Source organism: Gadus macrocephalus, chromosome 20 (assembly GCF_031168955.1).
Source record: "Gadus macrocephalus chromosome 20, ASM3116895v1".
Lineage (NCBI taxonomy): Eukaryota > Metazoa > Chordata > Actinopteri > Gadiformes > Gadidae > Gadus > Gadus macrocephalus.
The window spans coordinates 15487473-15512988 of NC_082401.1; the positions used below are offsets into that span (position 1 = coordinate 15487473).

The 25516-nt window shown below is 50.8% G+C and overlaps 1 protein-coding gene across 3 annotated transcripts in view; it reads left to right on the plus strand.

Moving 5' to 3' along the window:
* Positions 1–25272, plus strand: part of LOC132448681 (protein TANC1-like) — a 37658-nt gene extending 12386 nt beyond the window's left edge. For 2 of the 3 annotated variants that reach the window (XM_060040155.1, XM_060040156.1), the window contains exons 5-19: positions 1451–2058; positions 5392–5500; positions 5997–6119; positions 7748–7984; positions 8745–8930; positions 9634–9712; positions 14406–14539; positions 15177–15300; positions 16115–16290; positions 17398–17530; positions 18478–18507; positions 18725–18816; positions 20482–20628; positions 21380–21480; positions 22584–25272. In XM_060040155.1, coding sequence (XP_059896138.1) covers positions 1451–2058; positions 5392–5500; positions 5997–6119; positions 7748–7984; positions 8745–8930; positions 9634–9712; positions 14406–14539; positions 15177–15300; positions 16115–16290; positions 17398–17530; positions 18478–18507; positions 18725–18816; positions 20482–20628; positions 21380–21480; positions 22584–24183 — 3879 coding nt within the window. In that variant the 3' untranslated portion in view covers positions 24184–25272. The remainder of the gene's footprint in view (positions 1–1450; positions 2059–5391; positions 5501–5996; positions 6120–7747; positions 7985–8744; positions 8931–9633; positions 9713–14405; positions 14540–15176; positions 15301–16114; positions 16291–17397; positions 17531–18477; positions 18508–18724; positions 18817–20481; positions 20629–21379; positions 21481–22583) is intronic. The other variant, XM_060040157.1, reaches the window with a different exon arrangement.
* The last annotated feature ends 244 nt before the right edge of the window (positions 25273–25516 follow it).

The window sequence follows — 25516 nt, forward strand, 5'->3', positions numbered from 1 at the left end:
TAGCGGGGCTCTGACTTACGTGGGAGGTCGTACAGTCCCGTCAGGAACGTGTGAGAGAGAGAGAGAGAGAGAGAGAGAGACAGGGCCTGTCCCCGGACCTGACAGGCCTGTGGAGCCACGAAGCTACGAGCCCCCCTGCTACGTCGCCACCTACGCCCCCCCTGGCTGGCGTCGAGGCTCCTGGAGCCTGGGTGTAGCGTGAAGGCTTTACTGACAGCTACAACTCTTGGCGGTCGGCTTGACACGAGCACGGCGTTAATGCTGTCGCAGCGGGGGATGCTGACCGGAGGGCGCGGGCAGACGGAGCGGAGTGCGGCGGTTTGACTTGGAAAAACAGCCAGGGAGGTTTCTGAGTTCCTCCTCTGTTCTTTGTGGAACCGTTGTCAAGCCGTCAGCTGAGGCGATGCATTGTGTCGGTGCCAATTAGTACTGCTGGCAAGATGCACCGTTGAAAGGCCCCTTTTTCTCTGGTATTTTGTTTGGGTGTTTTTTTTCTTTTTGCGCGAAGGCTGTATTTATTTCAACAGGAAGAGGTTTCTCGTCAAGGCTCTCTGTCGGGGGAATGTGTGCGCTCTCACTCTCGTCAGATGATGGGGTTGAATGCTAAACCCCGAAAAAACGAAAGAATAAACAAAACTTTTCCATTACGCCGCCCGCGGCCTGGCCATGAGACCGGAGTGTGAGGGGTGGTGGGGGATCACTGCCTTCACCGCGGAGGAAGGTTCTACCCGCAGATAAAGAGTTCATCGTAATGACTTCGGCTTCCCTGAGACTAATACCAGACCTCATCGTGAGGTGTTGCCAACACCTTGGCCTTATTGTGGATTACGTATCAGGAGCTGTGTTTGTGGGTGCGTCTGTGTGTGTGTGTGTACGTGTGTGTGTGTGCGTGTGTGTGTGTGTGTGTGTGTGTGTACGTGTGTTTGTGTGTGTGTGTGTGTGTGTGTGTGTGTCTACCTACCTGCTGGGTGTTGTCAGGAGAAAGATGATGAGAGCAGGGTGTCTATCTCACTGAGGCGATGTTGCTTCAGTCCTTGGAGAGACTGGTCTCGGGGGGGATTAAGGTGTTTTATGTTATTTCTTTCTCCCCTAGGAGGGAAATTGAAGAGTAGGATTAGGTGCTGGCCCCGGTCTGTCCATTAGAAACCCCAACCCCCTCCACCCCCTAGGGTTTGGGGTTTTTGAGTTTTCTGGTCACCACTGCATCCATCTCAGCAGCAGCTTTCTGCTCCGGGTTGATAGCTCCGTCAACACAGCGTGGTCCGTCCCCCGTCCCCCCCCGCTGCCAGCTGACCTTCCAGCAGTCACTCAGCAGCAAAAAATCAGTGTTTCCTCCAGACAGACCTCCCGCTGTGCGCAGCGCCATCGGCTTTCAAATGGGTTCCAGCGCCGGACACGAAGCCCCCGCCATACACACCTCGCAACGTGGTTCTCCTTTATCTCCCGACAGGACATCACCAGCCCCCTGCCCTTCCCCAAGATCTCCCTGGACGACGTGCAGGACAACCCGGAGATCAACGGCGACCTCAACGCCTACATCCAGTACCGCGTGCACGGCAGCCGCGACATCATGAACAACATCAGCCTGAACGGCAAGGCGGACCCGCTGGTGGTCAGCAAGCTGAGCAGCCACCTGGGCGCCCGCAGCCAGGGCTCCTACCTGTACCTGAAGCTCACCCTGGACCTGTTCCAGCGGGGCCACCTGGTCATCAAGAGCTCGGGCTACAAGGTGGTGCCGGTGTCGCTGGCCGAGCTGTACCAGCTGCAGTGCAACATGAAGTTCATGACCAACTCGGCGTTCGAGCGCTCGCTGCCCGTGCTCAACGTGGCGCTGGCGTCGCTGCACCCCATGACGGACGAGCAGCTGTTCCACGCGGTGAACGGCGGCAGCGTGCGCGGCGAGCTGCCCTGGGAAGACTTCCAGCAGCGCATGGAGCTGCTGGCCTGCTTCCTGATCAAGCGGCGGGACAAGACGCGCATGTTCTGCCACCCGTCCTTCAGGGAGTGGCTGGTGTGGCGGGCGGACGGCGAAAGCACCGACTTCCTCTGTGACCCCAGGTACGTTTGAAACCGTCACTAGCTTCTACTGACTGACTACATGAACACCATGAAGTACTACTGACTACCACTCGCTGTACCAGGTCCGCTTTAGAACCGAACTAGTTACTACTGAATAACTACATGAACTACCACTGACTATCCCTCTGGTTTAAGCTGTGTAAAAGCGTCTACAATGTGTTCAAAGTGTTCGAATGGGACCCTAGTGTTACTCAATAGAACCATTTCCTTGCCAGAGTAATGCCCAGGCGTACGTCAAGCCCTTATACACAATTCAGTATTTTCAGCACATTGCTGATGAGAGACGATCTGTTTGGATCAAACACACACACACACACAGACACACTGTTAATGTGATCATTAAAAAGACATACGATACATTTATGCACATATGAACTCAATGAAGCCGATTTCCCCATCTGGACAGCGCGAGGTAAATGGAGTCGGCTAGTCATAACATTGTAATATTAATGGATGTCATCTGAGAGGACTTGCATCTGCCAAAAAAAGAAAGTCAATGTTTGCCAGGAGACGGTTGTGGAACGGCAGTGCACAGTACACCTCCTCCTCCTTCCTGCGTCAGTCTGTAAATAACATCAGCTCAAACTCAACACACAAACACAACAGCTTAGCTCACTGTTTCTGTAGCCAGTAAAACATTCCAGGGTCCCCCAGCTCGATTTGCTTCTTCCCAGAAGGAAGAACTTAAGTGTACATTTATCAGACGAATTACTTATCTTTTTTCTACTTTTCAAACTCGCCTGCGATGGTTTTTTAAAACTTGTACCGGAGCGTTTAGGGCGGCCGATCTCGTGTCCCCAGGGAGCTCTGCTGAGAGTCCGATAGCAGGATTTATGCTTACATCCAGGAACAGCCGTTGACTTGCAATCTTTCTTCTGTCTGCGGTTCGCCTTTAAATGTACATCGGCGGCAGCAGGTAGCGTGACCAGACATCCTGTCAACTTTGCTCTACAGACCCAAGATCCATCTGGATGGTGTGTGTGTGTGTGTCTGTGTGTCTGTGTGTGTCTGTGTCTGACTGCGTGTACGTGAGTGTGTGTGTGTGTGTGTAAGAGGGACTGCGCTCATGCACTTCTGTTTGCGCTTGCATTAACGGCTCTGTTTGATGTTAGCTTAATGGAATAGCTTCAGGGAGAAGCTGAAAGTCCAAAAGTCCAAAGAGTGGAGGTTCAAGCAGACTTTATTGAATCAGTCACACTGAGATGGAGATCTCCTTATCAAGAGAGACCCGAGTACAGAATGGATTAACGACACATCAGACAAACAATATCAAATGCATAATATCAATAGATAATTACAATAATAGAATAGATAATAGAATAACATCAAAATAATAATAGTAATATATTAATAAAGCAGTTAAAACACTACTCAAATCCCACTCAAATCCCACTGCAATTCATTCCAAGTGAAAGGTGCAAAGAATCCAAAAGCAGTCCTTCTCAGATCACTGTTAGTTAGAGCTACTTGCAGCCGCGGCCAGTCCTTTTATTTCATACAAGTTACAAATTGGTCTCCGAGTTATGGTTAACGAACGCGATCCGCAATGTGAATTTGAACAAGTGATCAGCGTGTTCTCTGGGGGGGGTAGATGAGCCGGATCAAGTCGGCAGACCCCTGTTATTTCTCTCCTGCCCTCGCTGGTCCCCCTGGCACCTTATTGTCATTCAGGAGCCTCCTCTCTCCTCCACTCCCCTCGTCGGCCACCGCCGAGCGCGCTGCTAATGACTGGATGAGGTCACCGCAGTCTCCACTCTGGTCGCCCCCCTCCTGTTCTCCGCTGAGGGCCTTCCCGGCTTTAGTTTCTAAAGGGCCCCTCCGTCCAGCCCCAAGGGACCTTGGGCCCTCCAGCGCTGTCTTCTCAGAGCATTTCATCCGCCTTCCAACGCGCGGCCATTCACCGTGGTCACGAAAGCCCCCCCCCCCAATCATCTAGCGGGGAACTTCTTCTGAAGGAATGGAAGAGTAGGGGGAAAAAAAGACTGTATTCTCTCTCATGGTTTCTTTTTGAGAAAATGAACTCCCATACACTGTCACTCAGTTTCTCGCGCGCACACGCACGTATGCGCGCACGCACACATCGAAAGCTAAGGAACTAATAGCAAGGTTTTTAGCTCAATCAAAGCGAGCAGCGATCATGCGTGGCCTTTTAATGAAGTTCTGCCTTAATTAACACCAGAGAGACTGCTGAAGGGAGGGAGGAGAACAAAGATTGCATTCTATCGAATGCGCCCCCTCCCCCTCTCTCCCCCCCACTCCCATCACCCTCTCTCGCTCCCTCCTCCATCACCCCCCTCCATCATCCTCCTCTATCCCCACTCGTCCGACAGACACTTCCCAGTACAGAATGGGGAGGCTTGGAGACAGTATTCTATCTCTAATCTCCCCAGCGCTGGACAGCACTGGGGAGACAACACTCTGTGATGATGTTGAACCCCCCTATTGACTCGGGGCTCCAGACTGGATGAAAAAACCTCAAAGAACTTTGATGAATCAAGAAGATTATGAATTAAACACACAGAACACACGAGGGGGATAATCAAGTGTTTTGTTATGAGATGCGATTAGTACTGGGTTAAGACTTAGCACCAGTGTTAGCATTAGCATTAGGTTTAGCATGAGTGTTGGCCATAGTATTAGGTTGAGCGTTATCGTTGTGAAGCGTTAGGTGTTTCTGCTGAGGAACAGTGCCCCTAGAGGGCTTAGAGATCATTGACCTTATATAACCCTCTTGATTGGAGTAAGTGCTCTAGTGTGCTCAGGTATAGTCTGATCACTCTTCACTGATCACTGCCAGTTAAATGCAGACCTGAACTGTCGTTCCAGTGTCTCCAGTCCTACCTCCCTCATGCGTTACTGACATGTGTTGAATGGAGGCAATAAATGGACAACGGAATTGCATTTCTCTGTCAAGAACTATTTTATTTAAGGCGGCCGACTATAACTATAACTAAACCAGTGCATGCATATGAGAAACATACTTAAATTATCATTAGGTTTAGCATGAGCATTGGGCTTAGCATTAAAATTGGGTTTAGCATGAGTAGTGATATTAGTTTGGCATTAGTATTAGGTTTAGCATTAGCATTATGTCTAGCGTTAGCATTATGGTTAGCATGAGCTTTAGTATTGACAACAGCATGAGGATGATAAGTCTTCCGAAAACGTACAGTGTTGCTTAAAGCATACAACACGAGGTTCATTCCGAGGCCTATCCGAGCTGGATTGCTACATGTATTTATGTATTGACGTTTTGCATGAGTGCCGCAGTGTGTGGTTGCTCGCTGAACGTAGCCTGTGTTTGTTCTGCAGGAGCGGCCACGCCCTCATGGCCTTCATGCTGTCCCGGCAGGAGGGCAAGCTGAACCGGCAGCAGACGATGGAGCTGGGCCACCACATCCTCAAAGCTCATATCTTCAAGGTAGCACAGCATGGGCGGCATTACATATGCAGCAGTATCACTGGGTTTCTGTATGTATGTGTGTGTGGTTTATTTATGAGATGATAATATAGTGTAACATAAGCATCGAGATGGGGATATGATGTGTTGTGTTTCATCGATTTTTGTTGTGTGTCTGTGTGTGTGTGTGTCCGTCCGTTTGTGTGCGTGTTTGCGTGCATCTCTGTGTGTGTTTGTGTGTGTCTGTTTGTGTGTGTGTTTGTGTATTCTGTGTCTGTGTGTGCGTGCTTGTGTGTGTATGTGTGTGTGTGTATCCGTTTGTGTGTGTGTGTGTTTGTGTATTCTGTGTCTCTCTCTGTCTGTGTGTGCGTGCATCTCTGTGTGTGTGAGTGTGTGTTTCTGTGTGTGCGTGTGTGTGTGTGTGTTTGCTCTGTGTGCGTGTGTGTGTGTGTGTGTGTGTGTGTGTGTGTGTGTGTGTGTGTGTGTGTGTGTGTGTGTGTGTGTGCTCTCCATCCAGGGTCAGAGTAAGAGGACGGGCGTGTCCTCCAGTGTCCTTCAGGCTCTCTGGATCAGCTGCAGCGCAGACGGCCTGTCAGCCGCCCTGTCCTCTCTGAGGAACCTGTACACACCCAACGTCAAGGTACACACACACACACACACACACACACACACACACACACACACACACACACACACACACACACACACCTCTCTGAGGAACCTGTACACACCTAACGTCAAGGTACACACACACACACACACACTCCTCTCTGAGGAACAGTGTGGAACAGTGACCCAAACACAAACTCTCTAGGACATGCACACATCCTACCTGGTCCATGATACCTACAGACTATCCAATCACACTGAATGATTGTGTCCTGAAACTGCTGGCATCTGCTCTCAGCACGGTCCCCCCCCAGGGCTTTTTAATACCACTGATGGTGTCAGGGTGTGTGTGTGTGTGCCCGGAGGTGAGTTCCTGAAAGCATTCTCTCAGGGTGATGAGTTAGCCTCGCTGATTGATGTCGCCGTGGAGACGAGAGATGCATTTGTGTCTTCCTCCCCAGTCGTTAGTCTGATCCGTCTTGTCTCTGCAGCGAGGATAAGGCCCAGTAATTACCCCCCACCCGCTGAGATTAGCAGTCATTTAATAAACAGGAAGGCCACGATAATGGTGGCGCCTGGACATGTTATTTATTTATTAGCTTCTTAATACTTTGGATCATCCCGGCGATGTGTTTGCTTTCCACTCTGCTCCCCAAAGACGAGGATAAGAGTCACGTTGGCCTTTCAGGAAGTCGTTAGGCTGAGTGATGAGCTCTGTCTACTAGAAACATGATGGTACCTCAGCATCAGCACTAAAGTGGGGACTCATCACTTGTTCTCTCTCTCTCATTCATTCATAAATTCATTCATTCATTCATTCATTCATTCATTTCTTTCTTTCTTTCTTTCTTTCTTTCTTTCTTTCTTTCTTTCTTTCTTTCTTTCTTTCTTTCTTTCTTTCTTTCTTTCTTTCTTTTTCTCTCTCTCTCTCTCTCTCTCTCTCTCTCTCTCTCTGTCTCTCTCTCTCTCTCTCTCTCTCTCTCTCTCTCTCACACTCTTATACTCCCCCTTTCACACACTCACTCTCTCTCTCTCTCTCACACTCTCATACTCCCTCTTTCACACACTCTCTCTCTCTCTCCCTCCCTCCCTACCTCCCTCCCTTCCTCCTCTCTCTCTCTCTCTCTCTCTCTCTCTCTCTCTCTCTCTCTCTCTCTCTCTCTCTCTCTCTCTCTCTCTTAAAGTATGATGTTGGTCATGCTGCTACATAGTGAAGTGACCTTGTTCCGTCCAGGGAAGTTAATCATTCATGTAAATCAGTACTGTACATTATGCCTCCTAATCCAACATTCATCCGGCTCAACCTCAAGCATCACCTTACTGCGTTAATTACTCTTTAATTCCTTTAAGTATTAGTTGCTTTGGAATGATGGAATACCTCCCTATACTTCCATCGGCCATCCATGGGATGGATTAAATGTTATTAGAAATCCTAAAAAATTTGTTTTGTTGGTTACTTAACCCTCACTACCTGTCCTCGCCTTTACTCTTTTTTATACTATTTTTTACTTTATTCTATTTTTTATGCTATTGCATTGTTAAGGAGAGTTTGGGACACAAACATCATATGGCCAGCCATGACTGCTTTGCCAGTAAAGTTGTGCATTTGACGATAAAGTAACTTGACTCAACTTGACCTCGTCGATGTGACCCAATCAGGTGAGCCGGCTGCTGATGCTGGGCGGGGCCAACGTGAACTACCGCACGGAGGTGTTGACCAACTCCCCGGTGCTGTGCGTCCAGTCCCACCTGGGCCACCTGGAGATGGCAGCGCTGCTGCTGGAGTTCGGCGCCAGCGTGGACGTGGTCTCGGAGAACGGCATGAGCCCGCTCTGCTTCTCGTCGGCCGCCGGCCATCTGGGCCTGGTCAGCCTGCTCTGCATGCGGGGCGCCAAGGTATGCCAGGGGGGGACGGACGCTGGGACCCACTGGGGGGTACGGACGTTACCGGTGTAGAGAGTCTGCTGGGTGTTCACATACAAATGTTACGAGGCGAAAGTTTGGAGATGAATGTTTAGAGACGAATGTTTGGAGACGAAAGTTTGGAGACAAATGCGTCGCAGGACACGGTCGTGATCGCTGCAAAAAAATCATACATTTTGTTGTATGCGCTTGCCCCGAGAAAAGTCCTCCTGTGTTTAATTACAAACTCACAGGCCGCACTCTCCTTGTTTTAAATCCCTCCAACACTGCGTTGTTCTGCACCTGCGGCCGCTATTAGCACTCATTACCAAAAAGTAGAATAAACGACTTAATTCAAAATACTTAATTAGCAATGTATCGGTCGGTTACTATATAAAATTGATTGCTACATCCATCACAGTATGTATGTATGTACGTATCTGGGTGAAGGCAGAAACCTCAGCTGACGTTAAGGCTGTGTTGTGGCATGTGGCTCAGGAGGTAGAGCGGGTCGGCTGGGAACAGGGCGGTCGCTAGTTCGATCCTCCTAGTGTCAAGGTGTCACTGAGCAAGACCCCCTTATCCTCACTGCTCCCGACTAGCCGGCTGTCGCTTTGCACGGTCGATGCCGCCGTCGGTGTGTGAACGTGTGCATGAACGGGCGAATGTTAGTCAATAGTGTAAAGTGCTTAGAGTGGCTACTGGTTGGAAAAGCGTTTGTATAAATGCGGTCCGTTTACCGTTTGTTGCGCAGCTGGACCACGTGGATAAGAGCGGGCAGTGTGCCCTGGTGCACGCGGCCCTGCGGGGCCACGCAGAGGTGTTGCAGTACCTCCTGGAGCTGGACTGGGGCCCCGGAGAGCAGCAGGGCCCCGGAGGGCAGAAGGGCAAGGCCCTGCAGCAGGCCCTGGTGGCAGCGGCCAGCATGGGGCACACGCAGGTCAGCAAGGCACCCGCACACACAAACGCACCCGTCACCCCGGGGAGCGTGCACCTGCATGACAAACATACGCATACGCACATATACACAGATATACACACATACACACACACGCACGCACGCACACACACGCATGGGGATCATGCGCCGACACACACACTCACTCACTCACTCACTCACTCACTCACTCACTCACTCACTCAGACACAAACACACTCTTACACACATACACATACACATAGTAGCTCACCTCTCATGCTCCAGTTTCAGTTTTTTTCCTTCCATGGTCCTCACCACTGCTAGCAAACAGCACTAGCTGTACCCCACTTAACCCAGCCAGCAGATTAGCAGTTAGCCGGGTCGCGCAGCCCTGGCCTGGCGCAGTACACCGCTGAATGCTAGCGGTAAAAGCTCCCGACCCGCATCGCGGTGGAGCTCTGCCGAGGCCAGAGGTAGAAGCCCTTCAGATGGGTCACTGAGCTTCACGGCCTAGCAGTCGGCCGCCCCCTGGATACTCACTCTGTGCACGTCACCTGACACCTCACCCCGCCTCAACCGAGCCGTCCCAAGACGGGTCGGCTCCTTTACCGCTGGGCAAAAAAAGATCAGAAAACACGCCGCCACAGCAGAACTCCTTCCCCAGGTTTGCTTGATATCGTATGCTTGTGAAAACCGCCATTAATCAAAGGTTTGTGTTTGGCAGGTCGTGCGGGACTTGCTGGCGTTGACTAATGAGCATGCGGTGCAAATGGACGAGCATGATACGCTGTGGGGAGAGACAGGTACGTGAGGGTCCATCTGTTCCACCGCACCACCGCTCCAGTCCGTATTAGCTCCCCGCGGTTCCCTGTGTCTGGACGCTGACCACTAGACGAGACCCTCTGGTCTCCGTCCTGCTCTGCAGTGCTCGCACAGGGTGCTTCAGGGGTTGATGAACTGAAAGTAAAGAGTTCGCTTTGGAGTCGGACTGACTTTGCCTGTCTGTTTTACTTTGGGGTAACTGGCGTCCTCTGCTTCAGTATATTTTTCCGAACTATTGCTTTCGGTTTACTTCCGCTAAATGGCGTCGTGCTTTTCTCTTTAGAAGTCGCTTGGCCTCGGCTCTTTAATTGAACACTTTAACACATTCAGACACTCAAACACTTTGGCCAGCGACGCTTCAGCGCAGCGGCGAAATGTTATCGATGGAACAAGCTCTGAATGATCAATTCTCATCTCCCATCTCTCCGGAGAATTCTGTGGGACAGTGTTTAATCGGTGAACAAAGATTTGAAAATGCTTTGTTCCGTTTCCTTCCTGATACCGGAGGGCCGGTAACTTTGAGCGGGGGACTCGTCTCTGACTAATGAGATGAACAGAACCTCTGGACTGCGGAGAGGAAGAAAGCAACACGGTGTTCAAAAGAGTTTCCTGGAAAAGTAACAAAGGAGTCGGCGTTGATAAAGTGGCGGCGGGTGATGCATACCTAACTTGGCAACTCAAAAAAAGAAAACGTATTGCAAATTCGGCTTTGTAGTGTAAAAATAAATCACGGCTTAACAGACCTTGAACCTGAACAAATACCTCTACACACCGGCAAAGTCGCGCAACAACAACAAACTCTTTGGTGTACCGACACCTCCCTAATTGGTATTACTTCAAAATGCATGTCCTGAATTTTTAACACTGGCCTAAAACCCCAAGGCACAGATAAACGCGCGCACGTGTGTGTGTGTGTGTTAGCTCTCTGGCGGGGCGGGACTTAAAAGCAGCCCGAGCGAGCAGAGTTTTTCCGTAGCCAACAACTCTGCGCCACACACCGCTCCCCCCCCCCCACATCAGACTCTCGTGCCCCCCGGCAGAATCCCCCTCTGTAGGGCCAGAGACGCCGGTCAGGCCGGTAATGGTGAGGAGAGCAGGGTCGCCCCGTGGGTCACCTGCAACGCAAGGAGCCTCGCCGCACAGGGCTAGTCCCCTGCCTCCGGCCCGCCTGCCAGCCCAGAACAGGTCTCTCTTACAGCAGACAGCGTTGAGAGAGGACCGCGTGATGGCGATGTCTCGTCTGCTTACTGCTTTGTCGCTTGATGAGTGAGGAGACGAGACTTTTTCTCTGAGTCGACATAACGGCTTGCTGCTTTGTGTGTGTGTGTGTGTGTGTGTGTGTGTGTGTGTGTGTGTGTGTGTGTGTGTGTGTGTGTGTGTGTGTGTGTGTGTGTGTGTGTGTGTGTGTGTGGGTAGGGGGCGGGCTGATAAGGCAGCAGCAGATTGGTTGAGTCACTGTTATAACCCAAATTGTTTTGTTTCTGGGGTTCTATCGCGCAATTCATTATGCAGAATTGTTATTCTAACCTTGTCTCAACCTGCAGTCTAAAGCGGAGACGGAGATATGGCCTTGAATAATTGGACCTGAAATGATTCCCTCAGTAAACGACAAGCAGTCTCAGGGAAAAATCTTATTTCTATTTAAAATTCACTGAAAAATAACATTTCTATGCAAATAGGGCCAGTGTGAGTGCCTCTCACGTTTGAATAGAGGCAAGATTGCATTCCACAGCCCTGCAAAGTCCAGGGAAAAAAGCCTGCTCAGAATGCTACAGCTTCACTACCTAGAGCTGGTCCAACTAGCGCTATTTTACCGAGAGACTCTCTACCTAGAGCTAGACTACCTAGACCTTGTCTACCTAGACCAGGACTACCTAGATCGGAGCACTATTCATCTTTTATTCATTGTGTAGTATTATTAATGTAGTTAATTATTAATTATTCATTAATTATTCCTCTAATATAATTGATCTAGTATTATTCATGAGCTAGTTTATTGACTGAGACTGATCAATCTGTCTGTCAATAGTTGCCAGCTCATTGAATCTGTAATGATCAGAAAAACTAGGACATTTGTAAAAAAAATGTAATCCCTTTTATGCAGGATGTTCCTGTTCGAAATTACCCAGAGCCAGGCCAACGTAATTTGCATGAATGAATGAAAATTAGCTTTCCTGCCCTTTGTGAAACACGTGAATGTGTAGATGTATGCAGACTTTTGTGCGCTTATAAAAGGTAGCTGCCCTAAAGGTGTGTAACTAGAAAACTCTTCTTTTGCCTGTATGTAATTGTTGGAATAATTTTGACACAATGATTATACTTTTACTAAATCTGTGAAAATCTGCTCTTGAGCTAAAGAAAGACACTTCTCATTTGCATGAAAATGGATTAATTATACTTCTCTTAATGCTGCTGGTGCATCCCCCCTCCCTGATGAACTCCTCCAGCATCGATCAAACCTTCCTAATGTATTTAATAGGGTGTTTAATAAGCCCTCACACAAGAGGCTGTTTGTACGAACGTACAAATTGAGGGGTGATTGTGCAATAATGTAGAGGAGCCCTCTTGTTACCCACGCCTCGTCATCGCAACCAAACGCAGCAAGACGAACGGCCGCGCCGATGCAATGTTTTCTCCCCGTGTCTCCTGCTTGCACAGCGGGGATCCGTTTAAACGATACCATTTCTCACTGCGGCGTCAGGATGAATGCCGCCTCGGGTAACTAGTTAGCGCTGTTGTTTATGGTGCGCTGGGACCCCGCAGCGTGATGTTGATGGGGGTGTTTCGTAGCCGGGGCTGAGGGGAAGCATGGTGGTGTGTGTGTGTGTGTCTCCCCCCCCCACCACCACCACCACCACCAACTCGTCTTCCTCGAGGAAGATAAAGACCACAATAGTCTGATGCTACGCAGGAAGACAGAAATACACTTTATTAAGCTCACACACACACAAACCCACAAATGCTCCCAGTTCACTGGAGGCTATCCTAAGATGCTGCTAACTGACTCAGCTGGTGGTTGTCTTGCTTACCAGGCAATGAAAACCTCTCATCAGATCTCCTTCTCCGTCTCTTGGCCTCATCTGAGCCATGCAGACATGACCCGCGGAACCAACAGAACCCAAAGAACCTGCAAAACCTGGAGCGTTGAGATAATTACCGTCTGAATTGGTGAAGTAGAAAACTCCTGCTGAAGTAGGGCTTTAGCTGGAGTTTGTCTTGCTTGAAGTGCAATGGATGGAAAACATCTCAAAAGATCTCCTTCTCTCTCTCTGCGCCTCACCTGCAGTGGCCCAGAGAGAACCCGTGACCCGCAGAACCCACAGTACCTGCAAAACCTGCAGCGCTGAGATTAATATCGCCTGGATTGGATGGAGGAAATCCCATGCACTTTGTGTTTCTTATTTCCCGGACGCGATCATGCGTCACAAGTAGGTGACATTTAAGAGTGGTGAGGCGCGTTCGCCCTTTACGGGACTTTGTCACTAAGTGGAACACTTCCACCTGGCCACGCCGAGACCTGTGTGTCCGTGAACTCATTCAGTCATCCAGGACAAGTGAAGCCACCTCTGCTTCTGCTGCAGAGTTTGTGAAGCCAGTGTGTTTGCTCCGTCCTACATTGAGATCTCTCTCCGTGTTGTGATGCAGAAGGTGGAGGCAGGGCTGGTTTGGGATCTGGGATGAGCTCCGTGCAGATGGGTGGATTCAGGTCAGGGACCCGATGAGCTCTCAAAGCCTTCGCGAGGTGACCTTGGTGCGGAATTGCGGTGTTCTGCCCGGTGTGGATCGGGGTGTCTTTAAGGCTGCTAATGCTATTTTAAGACCTCCCCAATCTGTCACCGTACTCCCGGTCGCTCTGTCAATATTGGCCCGCTGCAAACGTCATAGATAGTTTGGTTTGGCTTTCTGAGGAGAAGCCGCGCTAGAGTCCACAGTCTAAGTGTGAGCGATAAGCTGTCATTTTTCTGTTTTACGATTCGCTGGGTTTCAGTTGAGTTTCTTTTTTTGTAACAGCATTATGTTCAATTAAGGAAGGGTGTTTGTGATGTTTTTCTTTGTTGTCTAATGCTCGAATGAAAAATGTGCGGGTAGATCAGTGCACTCTTCTTAATCTGAAATGACTGAGACGGCTTCTTTTGAGGGGGCGGGATGTCATTTTAATAACCATCTATAATTGTTGGGTTTTTGTTGCCACAACAAACTTCCAGCATCTGTTCTCAGCACTAAAATTGCTAAAGTATAATGCTAATTGTCAGAATGCTATACTTAGGCCCAATCCCATTTCTACCCCTTACCCCTTCAAAACAAGGGGGAAGGGGAAGGGGTAAGGGGTAGAAATGGGATTGGACCATAGCAACATCATGACTGCTGATGAGGTCTACTTACAGCACTAGTGGGCGTGTCCACCTAGATGCATGCTGGATAGATCAGCCTACCAGCCTACCCAGTGGACTGTAGCAAACGTTGCTCATCTATCAGTCACACATCTAGGTGGACACGCCCACTAGTGATGTCAGAAGGGGCAGATTATCCGAACGGCATGTAACGGCCAATCACACTCACACCTGGTGGTATCACATGTCCCCTTTAAACAAATGGTGCTGTGTTGACAACGGGATCGGCGCTAGCCAAGCTAACCAAGCTAACCATGCTAACCATGCTGCGCTGCGCCCCCAGCCCTGACGGCGGCGGCGGGGCGGGGGAAGCTGGAGGTGTGCGTCTACCTGCTGGAGGAGGGCGCCGCCGTGCAGCAGGCCAACCGCCGCGGGGTGGCGCCGCTCTTCTGCGCCGTCAGACAGGGACACTGGCAGGTGAGCGCCCTGCCCGACCCCTGACCCCTGACCCTCTCTCTCCCTTACACCTCTGAGCTAACCGCGCTCTCTCTCTCTCTCTCTCTCTCTCGCTCTCGCGTTCGCTCTCTCTCGTACGCTCTCTCTCTCTCCCTCTCTCTCTCTTGTTTGCTCTCTCTCTCTCTCTCTCTCTCTCGTTTGCTCTCTCGCTCTCTCTGTCGGTCTCTCTTGTTTGCTCTCTTTCTCTCTCTCTCTCTCGTTTGCTCTCTCTCTCTCGTTTGCTCTCTCTCTCTCTCTCTTTTGCTCTCTCTGTCCCTCTCTCGTTTGCTCTCTCTCTCTCTCGTTTGCTCTCTCTCTCTCTCTCTCTCTCTCTCTCTCTCTCTCTCTCTCGTTTGCTCTCTCTCTCGTTTGCTCTCTCTCTCGTTTGCTCTCTCTCTCTCTCTCTCTGTCGGTCTCTCTCTCTCGTTTGCTCTCTCTCTCTCTCTCGTTCGCTCTCTCTCTCTCTCTCTCTCTCTCTCTCTCTCTCTCTCTCTCTCTCTCTCTCTCTCTCTCTCTCTCTCTCTCTCTCTCTTTCTCTCTGTCAGTCTCTCTCTCTCTCTAAGGCTGCTAACTTCGAAGTCAGACTGAACTCTCTGTTTGACCTTTGTGTGTGTGGCAGATTGCAGAGCTGTTGCTGCAGCACGGTGCGGATGTGAACATCAGCGACAAGCAGGGCCGGACTCTGCTGATGGTGGCTGCCTGCGAAGGACACCTCAGCACCGTGGACTTCCTGCTCACTAAAGGTACAACACTCAGTTCTAACACATATATACAGTGCTGCCAAATAAAAGACTCCATCACAACTAGCGCCAGCTGAGCCATGCCACAAAATGATCCACCGTTTTCTCTTTTAATTAACTGAAAGTTACACAAATATAATGAGGTGATTGCCCCAACATAATATCTAAATGAAGGACCCACTGCTGACACCACTCAGCGGTGACTCAGCCCCGCCTCCCTTATGGCCAGCGTAACCATGGCGACGGTAACTAATGGACCGGTCTCCACCGGTCGTCCCCTTCATCCGTCACGTCCTGCCGCGGCGACACCGCCAGAGTCATCTGGATAGAATTAGCGGGCCGTGATGTATCGTGACGTCACGACAACACATTAACACGACTGCACTCGTTCATCTTAACTCCCCGCCAACATCTCCAATCGTTTTACATGTTGTCCGGTTTTTATATTAAGGGCAAGTTCCCTGTGTGTGTGTGTGTGTGTGTGTGTGTGTGTGTGTGTGTGTGCGTGTGTGTGTGTGTGTGTGTGTGTGTGTGTGTGTGTGTGTGTGTGTGTGTGTGTGTGTGTGTGTGTGCGTGTTACAGTCGTTGCTGCTCTATAATTGACATTGATTGCATAAAAGTCCTTGCCTCTAGCGATTCCCACGGATCCACAATGTACTGTCGGTGACTTGTATTGTTTTAATTAACACTCAGATTCAGATTTCTTAATTGATCCCGGGGGAAATATTTGTCGGCACCGTTCCTCAGCTGAGGATAACGGAACAAAGTGAGCGGAGTTGATGGAGCCCGCGATTGACTGCTGCTGTTCCGTCCGTAGGCGCGTCTCTGACCTCGGTGGACAAGGAGGGCCTGACGCCGCTGAGCTGGGCGTGTCTGAAGGGCCATCAGAACGTGGTGCAGTTCCTGGTGGAGCAAGGGGCCCTCATCGACCACACGGACAAGAACGGACGCACACCGCTGGACCTGGCCGCCTTCTACGGAGACGCAGACATCGTACGTCGGCCGCTCACAGATAACAACGATTGGTCTCGGAACGGCAGGAGGCTCTCCTGCAGGGGGCAGTAGAGTCTGGGGGTTAAAGTGTCTGTGCTGTGTTCCAATATCCATACTTCCATGAGTAGACTTAACATGGTACACTAGTACACTATCACTAAGTGCGCTAATTTTCAGATGTTGGTGTTCCAAATTTAATACTCCGTGGTGCAGTAACCTGGAAATTACGATCACGACTGCCGCCGCGGCTCCTCCCCCGCAATAAACATCCCACTTTGAACGGTGAACTCTTCACGTCTAGCAGCTATAAAAAGCTATACATATATAAAAACTACAAAATGTCTGTATTAATGCAGGCTATGTGGAAAATGCGCCGACTTTGGCTCAGCCTGGCTCCGCCCTCTTCCGCTACGTAGCTTAGATGGCTGCCGTTGAGTACGAAAAGTGTGCATCGATCCACACTTCGCGATTTGACCGATTTGAGTAAACCATCCGGGTCCTTTCAGTACACTTATTTTCGCCTGATCTGAATTGGAAACGCCCTACGTACTCAAACAAAGGCTAGTAAGTACGGATAGTATGGATATTGGAACACAGCACAGGTTTCAGGTTGGAGCCCTAATGTCTGAAGGCCTTGAGCAAGATGCCTAACCCCTTACCTGCTCATCAATAACATCTTAACACACTGTGATCCACTTTGGATTCCAGCTGAAAGTCAAAAGAGTCAAGAACCAGATTCAGACACAGCACCTTGCAGTGCTGTGTTGCTGCTGTAGCTGCACCACTGTAGTGACCATGCGGTGCTATGTTAATGTTGCTGCACCACTGTAGTGACCTTGCGGTGCTGTGTTAATGTTGGTGCACCACTGTAGTGACCTTGCGGTGCTATGTTAATGTTGTTGCACCACTGTAGTGACCTTGCGGTGCTATGTTAATGTTGGTGCACCACTGTATTGACCATGCGGTGCTGTGTTAATCTCGGTGCACCACTGTATTGACCATGCGGTGCTGTGTTAATCTCGGTGCACCACTGTATTGACCATGCGGTGCTGTGTTAATCTCGGTGCACCACTGTAGTGACCTTGCGGTGCTGTGTTGCTGCTGTAGGTGCAGTACCTGGTGGAGCGTGGGGCGGTGGTGGAGCACGTGGACTACTCGGGGATGCGGCCACTGGACCGCGCCATCGGCTGCAGGAACACGTCGGTGGTGGTGACTCTGCTGAAGAAGGGAGCCAAGCTGGGTGAGTTCCTGGTCGCCTGGACCCCGGCCGACAGCAGCAGCAGCCGCCGTGCGAGTGCATGTGACGCATCCATTAGCGATGCATTTAGATGGCCCCGCGATACATTCGGTTACATTCATTCACTTTAGTCAAATGGATGATGCTTGGTTTTAGTTTACTTTCAGTGACTCACTCCATAGCAAAGTAGTCTTTTAGTCCTCTTATTTCTGTGTGTGTGTGTCTGTGTTTGTGCATGTGCCTGTGTGTGTGTTTCTTTGTGTGTTTGTTTGAATGCGCATGTTCTTCAATCAATTTCTGTGCTTTTGGGCCGATGTAAGAATGCGACCTCCTGACCTTCACCTGAATGGAAAGCATAGTGTTAAACAGCTAGTCACCAGTCCTGTTAAACAGCTAGTCAACAGTCCTGTTCAACAGCTAGTCAGCAGTCCTGTTCAACAGCCAGTCACCAGTCCTGTTCAACAGCTAGTCAACAGTCCTGTTCAACAGCTAGTCAACAATCCTGTTCAACAGCTAATCACCAGTCCTGTTCAACAGCTAGTCACCAGTCCTCTTCACCATCTAGTCAACAGTCAACTGACTGATTGGGCTAAGTAGACACATCTCCTGCCTTTTTCCTCAATTAGCCGTGTATGCAAATTGCTAAATTGATAGTAAACATCCTCATGGTCCCCGTATTGCAGTAAGCAGTGTATGCTAAGTGCTAATAGAGAGCCTTTTAATATTTCCCTGTAGCACAGTTGGAAGTGTAGCTACTCATTGTAGCATTTTAGCAGGACTAAGGTTGAGTGACTAGGGAGAGGTTGGCATCTTAGTTAGGATGCTGGGTTTCTATTGGTCCGCTGGGACCTGATCCCCTCCCTGCATGTGGGCCCTTCCCCCTCTCCTCTTCCTCTTTAACACTCTTCTCTCTCTTTTTAACTGCTTTCAATTAAAAAAAATAACCTAAGGCTACAGAACATCGCCTTATGATCGATCAGGTACAATCTTTAGGTAACTTTACCTCGTACCAAATTCAACGTGAATACAACCACTATCTGTAGACGGAGAGCCGCGGACATAACACCTGGCGTGTGTGTGTGTGTGTGTGTGTGTGTGTGTGTGTGTGTGTGTGTGTGTGTGTGTGTGTGTGTGTGTGTGTGTGTGTGTGTGTGTGTGTGTGTGTGTGTGTGTGTGTGTGTGTGTGTGTGTGTGCAGGGAACGCCGCGTGGGCCATGGCTACGTCTAAACCTGACATCCTCATCATCCTCCTGCAGAAGCTGATGGAGGAGGGAAATCTGCTCTACAAGGTACGAACCGTTTGACATGTTCCACGTGTATTATACGTTCGGTATGTTTAGGATCACAGTAGCGAGGTCAGCTGATCAGAGCACTTGGCTCTACCGCCTAAAGCATACGTGTGTGTGTGTGTGTGTGTGTGTGGGTGTGTGTGTGTGTGTGTCGAGATGCTTTTCATGCTGTGTAGTATTGAGTGAGGTTGAGGATGTGGTGGGGTGTTGTGAGGGGTTGTAAGGACGTAGGAATGCGAGGAGGATGTGAAGGTATGAGAGAATGTGTGAGGAGATATGTGGGTGTGAGTACATGAGTGTGCTACGACGGGAAGATGTGTGAAGCCGTGAGGAAATAAGGACGTCAGGTGACTTGAGGATGTTTGATGACATGAGCTGTGAGTGTGAGGATGTGAGTTTGAGGATGTGCGAGGACGTGAGAGTGTGTGAGAGTTTGAGGAAGTGTGAGGATGTCAGGACATAAGGATGTGAGGGTGTGCAGATCTGTGAGTGTCAGGACGTGAGAGCGAGGACTTGGAGTGTGAGGATGTGAGTTTGAGGATGTGAGAGAGTATGAGGATGTGAGAGTTTGAGGAAGTGTGAGGATGTCAGGACATAAGGATGTGAGGGTGTGACGATCTGTGAGTGTCAGGATGTGAGAGTGAGGATGTGGGAGTGTGAGGATGTGCGAGGGTGTCAGGATGTGGGGGTGTGGGGCTGTGTGCGGCCAGTGCGTCATTATGTGACGATGTGTGAGGGTATGATGATCTAATTTAGATTTGGATGAAAGAGAGGTTGCCTTCTGCACATCACGGCTCAATGAAGGACACACGGACGAAAGGACGAATGATGTATGTTTGTTTGTGGTGTGTGTTGCCGGTGTGGGTTTGTGTGAGTGTGTACTGCCACACAAGTAAACCATGATGGATGCATGACATTTACCTTATTGAGTTTTTCTGGCAGGATGACGATCCACTCTGGTGCATTCTGTGTGTGTGTGTGTGTGTGTGTGTGTGTGTGTGTGTGTGTGTGTGTGTGTGTGTGTGTGTGTGTGTGTGTGTGTGTGTGTGTGTGTGTGTGTGTGTGTGTGTGAATAGCCCTCCGTTATCTCCTCATCTTGTTTATTATTTCTGTTCTGCTCGTCAACATGGTTCATCCTCTCCTCGTGTTTCCTCGTCTCCTTTCCTCCTCTCCTGTTTCTTCCTCTCCTCTCCTTGTGTTTCTTCCTTTCCTCTCCCCTCCTCTCCTCCTCTCCTCTCTTCTCCTCTCTTTGTGTTTCTTCCTTTCCTCTCCTCCTCTCTCCTCCTCTCCTCTCTTCTCCTCTCTTTGTGTTTCTTCCTTTCCTCTCCTCCTCTCTTCTCCTCTCCTTGTGATCCTTTCTCTCTTCTCCTCGTGTTTCTTCTTCTCCTCATGTCCTCTCGGTGTTTCATCCTCTCCTCGTGTTCCCTCCTCTCCTCATGTCCTTACTGCGTTTCATCCTCTCCTCATGTCCTCACTGCGTTTCATCCTCTCCTCGTGTTCCCTCCTCTCCTCATGTCCTCTCTGTGTTTCATCCTCTCCTCGTGTTCCCTCCTCTCCTCATGTCCTCACTGCGTTTCATCCTCTCCTCATGTTCCCTCCTCTCCTCATGTCCTCCCTGCGTTTCATCCTCTCCCCTCCTCCTCCTCCTCTCTCTGTGTGTTGCAGAAGGGGAAGATGAAGGAGGCAGCCCAGAGGTACCAGTATGCCCTCCGGAAGTTTCCCAGGGAGGGCTTCGGAGACGACCTGAAAGCCTTCAAAGAGCTCCGGGTCTCGCTGTACCTCAACCTCTCCCGCTGCCGCAGGAAAACCAACGTGAGTCCCCGGGCTGGTCGTCTTTCCTCCTGAACAGCCGATGACGTGTCCGTAGCGTCTTGTTTAATTTGTATCACAAGGAGAGCACAGGTGGCTAACAGGACTAGTTGGTGACTAGTGACTGGACTAGTTAACAGGCTGCTGTACTGTTCTGTGTTCGGTACATGACAGTGTGTGGACAGATCTAGGTGGAAGGCATCAGGCTGTGTTGCTATTAGCGATCATAATATTGCTCCTGGCTAGCCTGTTGATTCAGTTCAAGTGTTGGTTGTACCTTTGAGTCGTCAGCTGTGTGCGATGTTGAAGTTATTTTTTAAGACTGTTAAATACTAAATGTATCTTCATGAATCAAAACTTCATTTAAATGGTCACATTTATGCATTTGTATTTTTTGGAACGAAAATAATTAAAGTAATATATCTGGACCTGACATCACTTAAATTCTCATTGAGCTAATTGTTTCGTCAAGTTTAAAACGTACTAATGGTGATGAGGTAGCATGAGTGTAAAGCAGCGCTCGCTGAATACACAGTGGCATGCTGCCAGACTCTTTAAAGTGTAGTACTTTTCCATGACAACCTAAAGGGCTACTCTTAGGCTCTGGCAGAGTGGTTCAAAGTGCTGGCCTTCAAGTCCTGATCAACTGGTTACTTTCACACTTTCACTCTCACCATTGCGACTTTTCTTCTCGCTAATGATCCCGATAAAAGCTTTGCCGGAGCAGTAGTTGATGGTGTCTTGTTGTCTGCAGGACTTTGGCATGGCTGAGGAGTTTGCTTCGAAGGCGCTGGAGCTGAAGCCCAAGTCCTACGAAGCCTACTACGCACGCGCCCGGGCCAAGAGAAGCAGCAGGTAGGCCTCTTCACCCCAGACCAGGGATCCACACCCAGGACACACCCAGCAAGACATCTCCCAAACGGGAGATGTTTAGGATCATTCTTATTGTTTTATCTGATCTCGGTTTCTTGTAGAGCAGGACTAATCATGCATGCAGCGCTGTTGGATGTACATAATGTTGAGCAAGAGGCCAGTTCATAGGGAGTTTGTAACTTCTTTCAAAGGTAAACCCTGGTTCTCTGAAACATGATCAGCTATGAGTTGATTCAGGCCCACGGTTACCTGCGTAGCACTGCTGATTCCTCTGGAAGCCAAGCAGGGCTGGTCATGGTCTGTCCTAAGATGGGAGACCAGACGGAGTTGGTAGTGGTGTTGTTGGGCCAGTAGGGGGTGCGCGTCCGTCTGGCCTGAGTAACATCCCCGGTTCCCCAGGATGGAAGAACAGTGGATGAACATTTGGCGACTCTCTGTGGTCCCTAAAGATCCCAAGGGCTCTGGTCGTGAGAGCAGCTGGGCTAACCCGTCGTCCTGGCTCTCTGCCACCTGATCATTCTCTGGTCTCTCATTGGACGGTTTAATCCGTCTCTCCACTGCGAGAGTCGGTGTGTGGTGAGCATTCTGGTGCTAACCTCACACTGGTAGTGGAGGAGATCTTGTGTGTATACACACACACACACTATTTGCCTTCAAAAGTGTGACTCATTATTTTTGTTCAAGCATTTAAATAATTCAGCGAATGCTTCATCTGTCAATATCTGACGGTTGTTAATGATGCGATGAGGGAGCATCGATGTAGAACTCAAAAGGGGACCCCAAGCTGTGTCCAGCAGAGGGCACTCGCTGTGACAGCCTCGAGTGAGGACGGATGGTTCTAAAAGAGTTTGACAGCTCCTACAACGTTGTTAACCCATGAAGCCACCCAGCAACAAGCTCAATCAGAGAGGGTTCGTTCTGAGTGTACACGCAGAGGTTTATTTCCATTGCACGCCGTGTCCGTGCAATGGAAATAAACCTCTGCGTGTACACTCAGAACGAACCCTCTCTGATTGGTTAACGCCGTGCCCGGTCTGGGTAACGTCTGAACACGGCCGACGTGCGTCTCTCCCCTCCGTCCGCAGGCAGTTCACCGCCGCCATGGCCGACCTGCACGAGGCGGCCAAGCTGTGCCCCAACAACCGGGAGATCCGCCGCCTGCTGGCCCGCGTGGAGGAGGAGTGCAAGCAGATGCAGCGCGCCCAGGTCAAGCCCTCCCAGCCCGGGGCCGCCGGCACTAGCCAGGGGGCCTCCGGGGGCCACGACTCGGACATGGAGCCCGAGGAAGGGCAGGCGGAACACCCGGAGCAGCGGCTCTGCAGGAGCCTGGAGGGCCAGAGGAACATCCTGGAGGAGGAGGAGGACGAGGAGGAGGACGAGGACGAGGAGTCCCTGCAGGCCGAGGGCCACTGGCCCCAGAACGTGTACTCCCTCAGCAGGGTCCCGCCCGCCGAGACGCTGAGCACCGGCCACCAGAACCACGGGGCCCGGCCCGGCTCGCCCCCGGGGCCCGGCCGGCTGCCCCCGCACCGGTACCCCCGGGAGCACCGGGAGGCCCTGGCCCAGCAGGGCCTGGTCCTCCAGTCCACCAAGCAGGCACAGATCGTCAAGACCAACCAGCACATGAGCGGGGGGGGGCGTCCCGCCGGATCCAAGTCGCAGTACGGCCCCTCCAGCCCGCTGCCCAGCAGACGCATGTCCAGCGCGCTGAAGGCGGGCCCCGGCATCGACATCAGCCCTCTGCCGACCCCCGCCGACGAGCCCGTGTACGGGGAGCGCTTTTCCCTGGCGACCACCGCCATGGTCCACCACGGCGACAGCGACGGGCCGCACCTCTCCCAGACCTCCTCCTACTGCAGCAGCAGCAGCTCCTCTAAGGGCCCGGGCCAGGAGCCCGTGTCCAGCCACTCCGGCTCCTCCCTGGACGGGCTGGCCTGCTCGGGCCCCCTGCTGGAGCCGGGGAAGGAGGCGGGGTGCTCCGGCTCCCAGGGGGGCTGCGGCAGCATCAGGGTGTCCAGCTCCACCTCCAGCCTGGCCTCCAGCAGCAGCCAGTCGGAGAGCGGCAAGCTGGGCCCCGACGTCCGCTCCAAGACCTCGGACAAGGCCAAGCACAGCCAGCCGGCCGGCGGCGGCGCCGGCGGAGACTGGAAGCCCCGGCCCTTCATGGGCGTCATGGATAAGACGGCCCGCTTTCAGCAGCAGCTGCAGCTGCAGCAGCAGCAGCAGATGCAGATGCAGCAGATGCAGCTGAGCCACCAGGGCCCGTTGTGCGGGGGCCGGACCTGGCAGAACCACTCCATGGACGTCCCGATGGGGCACAGCGCAGGGCGCGGCCTGGGCATGCAGTCCATGAGCTGCGACCTGCCCTTCGGCAAAATGCTGAGCGCTTACCAGGAGCAGCAGCCGCCGCCGCCACCGCCGCCGCACAAGACCGCCCCCCCCCACGCTGCCCTGCCCATGGGCAGCCTGCAGAACGGCGTCCACGGCAACGACTTCACTGATAAGTTCTGCCAGGCGGCCGCCTTCTACAAACAGTCCAAGCCGGCGTTGGCCATGCAGCACCCGTTCATGGGCGCGGCGCCCGTTCCGCCCGGTCTGACCCGGGACAACCCGGCCCGGGACAACCCGGCGCTCCACGTCTCCGCCATCAAACCAAAGCGATCGTTTATAGAGTCCAACGTCTAATTTATTTTTTGGGGTTCGTCGTCACATCGCACACACTAGCAAAAAAAAGAAGGTTCGACGATTTTCGTTTTTTTTTTTCTAACCAACCAACCCCCGGTCGTGTTACCTGTTTAAAAGGTTTTTCGTTTGATTCAAATGAGCGACCAACGCTTGCCCCCCCCCCCCCCCCCCCCCCTTGGTGAAGACAGACCACAGACTGTACCCCTGGCCCGCTGGCTGGCTGGCTGGCGGTTCTGCCAACACGTTCCACGGTTCAGCCAAGCTGAAGACACCTCAGTGGGCGTGTCCAGAACGCCGTACTCCTAGAGACTTAACGGCGACAGCTAGCACTTTAAGAATGCATCAAGGGCCTTTTTTTCAAAGTGCTTAAAACAATAGATCCTTTATGCTAGCATCGTGTTATTAGTGTGCAGAGATGTTACACAGCGGCTGTGTTTGAGTCCACGGTGCTGAGAGTCCACTTGGGAGACGTTGAAGGACGGGCATTCCTATGTTCTGGCAAGGATGTTGTCGCTCCTGACTTCTGTGTATATTATTATAAATACGTATTTCCTTTTGAGGGAAGGTCTGTGTCAAGTGTATTGACTCGTATACAGTCGTGTATTTTGAATTTGTTTTTATTTTCTGCACAGTTTTGTTGAAGATGGTGTTCTGAAAATGTATTTGTTTAATATGTTTGTACATTCTATAAATCGGCCATTAACATTGGAAGTAAATCCTCCTTGTATCTGCTTGTTGTTAGCCGTGTAGTTTATTTATTTACAGCGCCTTGGTTCATTGTAAAAGCAATATATTTTATATAGTTATTTTTGCACAGCTACTAAGACATTTTACGATTCAGAATAATATTCGGCTTAAGTGCATGCATCCGTTGCAGTTTATAATAAAGAGTTCAAAATAAATATTTAAAAAAATACAAATATTGTTTGGCGGCATTGTGCCATTAGCTCTATTTTACTACAATATGTATGTTACTCGCCATTCGTTGCCATGTTTTCAGTATTGTGAGCTGTCTTAGCTGTGACCACATGCTGTAATAGGACTTCCTGCCATCGCCATCGTGGGAAATAAAGGCATCACTAAGAAAGACGAAGCGCATTTGGCTTTTTATTGTTGGGCATAAAAACACAGCTGGAGCCGCGAACACACAGTGCTAAAGCCCCCTCAATGGGCCTCATAAACCTTATTAAAAGCTTATTAAAAGGCTGTGAATTCATCCCCTGAGTCTAGGAGGTCTTTCCCTCGCCATCTTACCCTAAACACACCGTCTCTTTCGCACGGGGGGGTCCGGTGCCTCGGTCCACTTCCAGCGTGGAAGTGGACCTGCTTCATG